This window comes from Bison bison, unplaced genomic scaffold, assembly GCF_000754665.1.
Source record: "Bison bison bison isolate TAMUID 2011002044 unplaced genomic scaffold, Bison_UMD1.0 scf7180017864492, whole genome shotgun sequence".
Classification (NCBI taxonomy): Eukaryota; Metazoa; Chordata; class Mammalia; order Artiodactyla; family Bovidae; genus Bison; species Bison bison.
The window spans coordinates 4,647,836-4,655,000 of record NW_011495051.1 but is presented as its reverse complement, the minus strand read 5'-3'; the positions used below and the strand labels follow the sequence as shown (position 1 = coordinate 4,655,000).

At 49.9% G+C, this 7,165-nt stretch overlaps 1 protein-coding gene across 5 annotated transcripts in view; it reads left to right on the top strand.

Moving 5' to 3' along the window:
• Window positions 1-7,165, top strand: part of RFX2 (regulatory factor X, 2 (influences HLA class II expression)) — a 43,779-nt gene that overhangs the window by 19,421 nt on the left and 17,193 nt on the right. For 2 of the 5 annotated variants that reach the window (XM_010828220.1, XM_010828218.1), the window contains exon 5: window positions 3,094-3,168. The exons of 2 other annotated variants lie outside the window; for them this stretch is intronic. In XM_010828220.1, coding sequence (XP_010826522.1) covers window positions 3,094-3,168 — 75 coding nt within the window. Of the gene's footprint in view, window positions 1-2,477; window positions 3,169-7,165 lie in introns of those variants that run through there. One more of the 5 variants, XM_010828222.1, reaches the window with a different exon arrangement.

Below are 7,165 nucleotides of genomic sequence, written 5' to 3'. Positions count from 1 at the left end.
TCCCCCTCCAGCCCCCGGCAACTAAACTGATCTGCCTTCTGTCTCCATGGATTCACCTGTTCTGGACAAATGAACGCCTCCCAGTGAACCCCTCCCACTAGAACCCCTCCCACGTGGCCTTTTGTGTCTGGCCTCTTGCACTGAGCATCATATTTTCAAGGCTCAGCCACATTGTAACATGTGTCAGTGCTTCACTCCTCTGGGGGTGTGAATAATATTCTCTTGTACGTGTGGACCATCTCTTGTTTATCCATTCATCCGTGACTGACCTTTGCATTTTTCTGCTTTCTTGTCATTATGAATAACACTACTATGGGCAAGTTTTTGTTAGAACACCTGTTTTCAATTACCTTGGGTCTAATGGCATTGCTGGGTCATGTGGCTTAACCGACTTTATGTTTAACAAATGTCTACCACAGTGGCTGAACCATTTTGCATTCCCACCAGCAATGGACAAGGGTTCCCAATTCCTCCCCATCCTTGCCAACACTTGTCATTAATATTTTTCTTATTTCTTTTACTAACCAACCTCGTGGGTATAAAGTGGTACCTCATTGTGGTTTGGTTTGTATTTCCCTAATGACTAATGAGGTTGAGCATCTTTTTAATGTGCTTATTGGAGACATATCTATTCTAGACTTTTGCCCATTTTCTAATCAGGTCATTTTGTCATTTTGGTTTTGAGTTGTGAGAGTTCTTTATAATATTCTGGATATAGGCCCTGATTAGAGATATGATTTGCAAATATGTTCCTCCATTCCGTGGGTTGTCTTTTCACTGTCTTGATAGTGTTCTTCAATGTACAAAAGTTTTTAATTTTGATGAAATCCAATTTATCTTTTAAACATTTTTTACCTTTTTTTAAATTTTACTTTTGGTGTCGTTTCTAAGAATCAATTCCCAAATCCAAGGTCATGGAAATAACCTTATTTTACATGATTACTTCAGGTTTTCCTCTAGGGGTTTTGCTGTTTTAGCTCTTACATGCAGTTCTTTGGCCCATTTTGAATTGATTTTGGTATATGCTGTGAGGCGAGGTCCCTCTTCATTCCTTTGCACGAGGCTGTCTATTTATCCCACCACCATTTGTTGAAAAGTGTTTTCTTTCTCCACTGACTGGTCTGAACACCCTTGTTGAAAGTCAGTTGACCCCGGATGCATGGGTTTCTTTCTGGACTCTCAATCCCATCCCACTGTTCTCTGTGTCTGTCCTATGCTGGTCCTGCACTGCTTTGGTTACTGACTTTGTAATCAGTTTTGAAATGAGGACTTGTGAGTCTTCCAACTTGGTACTTCTTTTTCAAGATTGTTTTGATACTTGGGGTCCCCTGCAATGCCATATGAATTTTAAGATCAGCTTATCAATTTGAGAAGGCACCTGGAAGCTGTGTAGAGAATTTTGATAGAGATTGCATTGCGCCTATAGATCAGTTAGGAGAGTATTACCCTCTTAATAGTAAGTCTTCCAGTCCATGAACATAGGCTGTCTTTGTTTGTTCTGATCATCTTTAAGTTCTTGAAATGTTTCATGGCTTTTTCAGTGTACAATTATTTCACCTCCTTGGTGAAACATATTTTATTCTAGGTATTTTATTCTCTTTGATACTGTTTCAAATAGGACTGTTTTCCTCATTTCATTTTCATATCATTCATTGTTCAAAATAATTGATTTTTGTATATGCATCTTGTATCTTGCAACTCTGGTGCTTATAGTTTTTTTTGTGGATCCTTCAGAATTTTCCATATTTAAGATCATGCTATCTGAAAATGGAGGTAGTTTTGCTTCTTCCTCTTCCATGTGGATGCCTTTTATTTCCTATTTATTTCCTATTTCCTTTTACTCCTATGGCCCTGGCTAGAACTTCCAGTACAATGTCAAATAGCAGTGGTGAGAATGGACATTCTCAGCCATGGTCAGAAGAGGCGGTGGGTGAAGCAGAAGCCCCTCGTTCCTGAACACGGCTCCAGGAACTGGTCCACCCGTACCTTCTGAATGCGCTGGGCTTTACAGAAGCATCTCTGTGGTCTTTGCCTCCCCTGGGTCCTGAAGGGTCATTTCTTCCAGCAGAGCTCACATTTGCATTTTCCATGAAAGAGTTGGGCTCAGGGGCTTCCCTGGTGGTCCAGTGATTAACAGTCTACCTTGCAAGGCAGGGGACACCGGTTCAATCCCTGGTCCAGGAAGATCCCATATGCCTCGCGGCAACTAAGCCTGTATACCACAATTAGAGAGTAGCCCCTGCTCTCCGTAACTAGAGAAAGCCTGCACACAGTGACAAAGACCCAGTGCAACCAAAATTAAAATTAAAATAAATTAAAAAAAAAAAAGAGTTGGGCTCAGATGTGATGGTTGCCACACATGACCAGGTGTCTCTTCCTTTGCAGAGACCTGCTGTGGCCCCTCAGCCCTCACCTCTGAGGCCTGAGATTCTATCTCAGAAGCCCTCTCCCAGGAAGGGCCCCCTTGTAAACTGCACATGACTGCCCGCCACTCAGTCCCATCTCTGTGGCCCCAGGAACCTGTGCCCCGCAATGGCAGGGCTGGGGTCGTGGCCTCTTGGTGTTCTCCCAAAGCCTGCAGCCAGGAGACCCTGGGCATTGCAACATGACAGGCTGACCTGGAAACCAGCGCCACAATCTGTCCCCACCATCAGTGGTCCTCTGAGTCTCCCAGCGCACGTGACGGGTGTGGGGAGCAGCAGCGTCAGAATTATGCTGACTTCGCTTAAACTTGAACTTACACAGCCACTAAGTCTTCCTGTTGTGCATGCTCACATCCAGACTTGTTAAAACTTGGCTGCCCATGTAGACCGGCCCGTATAGACGGGAGGACCCCACCTGCTGCTGGTGTCTGACGGGCTTTGGGTGCCTTTGCATGTGATGAAGTAACACTCCGGGCCAAGGCTTCACTACCCCCTCACAATCCATCCCTCACCTAACCCACCCCCTGCCTGTGTCCAGCCTGGTTTCTATTCCATAGGCACGTGGATCTTTGTTTGGATATTAATACAAACAAATCTTGGCTGATGCTAACTATCTGATTTCCTTTTTTTTTTTTCCATTTTCTTTTGTTTCTGCGCACATTTTCTTTAGCTTGAAATGGCGATTGAAAACCTCCAAAAAAGCGAAGGGATCACCTCTCACAAAAGCGGTTTACTCAACAGCCATGTAAGTGTGCGTCGACCTGCTGGTCTGCCCTGCTCTGCCTGTCAACTACATAGGCATTTTAAAATCAAACAGGGCGTTTCCTGGTGGCCATGACCACAGGTTCAATCCCTGATCCCAGAACTGAGATCTGGCAAGCTGTGCAGTGAGACCAAAAAAAGAAAACAATGAGTTGACACCTTTAAAGTGCCAAAAAGGGGAAGGGGGGAAGCCAACCTAGAATTCAGCAAAAATATCCTTCTACAGCTAAAGGAAATCAAGATGAACTCTTCCTTTGTGAGAGGAGAATAACAGCGCCTCCCTCCTGGTGGGACAGGGATTAAACTGCTTAGTGTACCTAATACCTAACATCCTGCCCACCTGGCCTGGCAGAGGATAGCATTGTAATAAATTCATACTCAAACAAGCACCACCAAAAAATGACACTGGATTTTATGGGGGCTGCCATAAAGGTTCTTGGCTAATTCTGTGATTAGCTCTTAAAAAAAAAAAAAAAAACTGGTAATTTGAAGGACTTCCCTGGCCGTCCAGTGGCTAAGGCTCCCAATGCGTCATGGGTTCAGTCCCTGGTCAGGGAAATAGATCTGACACAGTGTGGCCAAAAAAAAAAAAAAGAATTTGAGAAAGGGCAAATCAACTAAATCCTACTGATTTTAGCTGCCTAAGCCCCTTCTCTGATGGGAACACTGTCATCACAGGTTTCAGGCCAGGATAGCAAAAGTGGCCTTGCCTCCTACTGGTTTTTCGGGGCAGGATGGGGGCAGGAAGGGCTGACAGCGCAGAGGCTCAGCTTCCAGGGACAGTTGAGGACGGAAAGCACCATTCTTCCCCAAACTCCTCCCTGTTCCCTTTACCTAAACTCTGAATTCAGCTTTAACATAACTGGAAATTGGTTCAGCATTCTGAAGAAGGGACAGGTGGCAGCAGTCAGAACGTGCTTTTGGCATCTTTTCTCTGGCACTTGGCTTGGGATTGGACGTTCCTTGGAGAATTAAAACATCAAAGAGAAGAAATCCCCATTAGTCAAACCCAACTCCAAATGTGACCCCAGGAAGACTTTTATACTGGCTGAAGTTCAAAGTGAACTGTTCGGGCCGGCGGGGGTGGGAGGGTGGGTTTGTGGAGCGGCAGGGCACAGGCGTGGCCAGCGACTGCAGCCCCCAAGCTGAACCTCAGAGGAAAAGCAACCTTAGACTCCAAGCAGAGCGAGTAGAAAGTCGTCAGGACACATTCTCCGCTCTGGGATCAGGGCTCTTCAGCTCTGGAGCCGACAGCGCAGCAGCGGCACCTCCTGCGAGGCCCAGAGCTCAGAGAGGCACGAGGAAGGAAGGGTGTGCGTGGCCCGGGCGGGGGGCGTGGCCGCGGGAAATCTACAATGTCTACGCGAAACGCAGGCGCAGTTGTCTTTGGCCGCAGGGCTGCCTCTGACTTTCTGACACTTCTCCTCTGGAAGGTGGGCTTGCCTTGGCTGCTTCCCCCAAACTAGCATCCATTCCTGAGTTTAAACTCCAAGCAGGAAGAACCTCTCTGAGTCCGTTTGCTCCCTGCTGGCTTGTTGAGTCGTTTTCTTCCATCGGGAGCTTGAGAAGTAGGATCTGGGGCTTGGTAACTCAAAGAGGAGAGGAATAAGGTCTCTGGAAAGAGTGACCCTCGTGCGCTAACTGGTGGAAAACCTCCAGGAGGTTGTCTGGGCCGGGAGAACGAGGAGAGAGCTGGGGTGTGGCCTGGCGACCGGGGGCTGTGTGTCCTGCAGAGAGAGCCCTTCGTGGTCCTCCCCGACCATGCTCACTGGAGACAGTTGACATGGGCGCCACCGACCGCAGTCCCCATACCCAGGCAGACAAGCCTGGTGCGGGGCAGCGAGATGCCCGGACCCTGGGAAGGCTGGCCTGTGCTTTCTAGACCCATTCTGATGTCAGGGTCACTTGAGCTCCCCAGGCTGCCCTGGGGGCTCGGACAAGGCGGGGTGTGGGTTGAAGGGAACTTCTGGCCTGGTGTGGGAGCCCCTGAGAGAGAAAGTGGGCCCCAAGGCATCTCTGAAACGGAGGAGTGGTAATTTGGTGGCAGGAAACGAAGAACAGCTGTTTTGGAGGAAGGAGGCTCTGGGGATGGAGACACCGTAGCCGGCTAGGGTGTCTGCGGCCCCTGGGTGCATCCACACTAGCCAGGCACACACCACCCCCCAGGGCTGCCCCTCTGCTGTCCCCCGATCTGTCTGGAGAAGGCCCCCGTCGTGGGTCCCTGCAGAAGTGACCTTGGCCTACTGCATAATCTACCATTCCTCCCCTGGGAGAAGGACCTGCTTTTAGATGAATCATTCAGATTATATGACTTTGTTTTTTTACTCAAGAAACGCATATCTTAAAAAATGATTTAACCTTCAGTAGTGGCACCGTGTGGAGAAGGCAGTGGCAACCCACTCCAGTACACTTGCCTGGAAAATCCCACGGACAGAGGGGCCTGGTGGGCTGCAGTTCTTGGGGTCGCTAGGAGTTGGACACGACTGAGCGACTTCACTTTCACTTTTCACTTTCATGCATTGGAGAAGGAACTGGCAACCCACTCCAGTGTTCTTGCCTGGAGAATCCCAGGGACGGGGGAGCCTGGTGGGCTGCCGTCTATGGGATGGCAGAGTCGGACACGACTGAAGCGACTTAGCAGCAGCAGCAGTAGCACCGTGACAGAGCCATGCCCTGCAATCTGGGGTGGGGCTGGGCTGGAACTGGCAGCTCTGGGGGCTGGTCCTCTGCCCAGAAGCTGCTACAGATCATGTGACAAATGCTTCCAGTGGTGATCGAGGTTGGACTGCTGTGTTTTGGAGTCTCTGAAACCCCCTCGCTGCTCCCCTCAGCTGCATCCTCAAGTGTCCAAGGTGCCTTCCTGCCTGGAGGAGCAGCACCACGCAGGTATTAAGGGCTGGACCCCAAACCCCACCCCAAGCCCACAACTCCCTCGCCTCCTGCCATCTTCCCAGCTCACCTAGGACATCGAGGTCCTGCTGGGGGCTCTACCTTGCCCCCCCCTCCAGCTGCAGCCACACCCAATGCTCCAGGAGTGCATGTTCAGAACCACCCAGAGTCAGACTGCTCCTCCCACCCCTCCCACTATGGCCACAGCCTCTCACCCCACCCCCAGCCCCCAAATCTCCCTGACACTGTAGCAGCCACCTGCTAGCCAGCTCTTGCTCAGCTTTCAGGCCCTTCTCATGGCAGCTGCCAGAGTGGTCCTGCTAAAAACCTGGATCAGGCCCCTCCCTTCCTATGCGCACAGACCTCCAGGGCTCCCACCTCCTTGGAGTAAAAACCCGAGGCCTCCCCGTGGCCCAGAAGGCCCTGCACGACCTGCCCCATCCCCTTCCTGCCCTCCCTTTCTCCCTCTCTCCCCCTTACTCACTCTGCTTCAGCCACATGGACCTCCCTACTGTTCCTCCAACACACCAGGCACAGTCGTGCCCCAGGGCCTTTGCATATGCTGTACCCTCTGCGTGGGACACCTTCCCTCAACTCACTCCCTCAGCTCCTCCCCACTGCCCCATCCCTGGAGCTCCCAGCTCCCTCTCCTGGATTTTCCTCATAACAGCACCGGCTCTCATTCAGGGCATTTTACTTATTTTTTGTGGGTCAGTCCTCCAGCAAGAATGAGCAGTGGATAGATGGACAGATGCAAAGCTGAATTATATGAACAGAGTGAGGGTGGCTCAGGAGCCACAGTCAGGAGCATTTGCTCCCAAGAATGGAAAAAATACCCTGAAGGACAGAGGCGTTGGGTGGGTGGGCAAGTCTGATCATCGAGCCCCCGCCCCCTATTTATAGGTTAGGAGCACATGTGTTCAGGGGTCCTGTGCCACCAGGGAGCCCAGAGCCAGCGGGAGTGTTGGGTTCTGTGGCTTCCCTCATTAAAAAAGGGATTTGACTGTATCATCAAGAGTGCAATCCAGACAGATCACAAGTGTGGCTAAAAATGTACTCTTTCCTGGAAAAGATTCTCTTTATTTTATTTG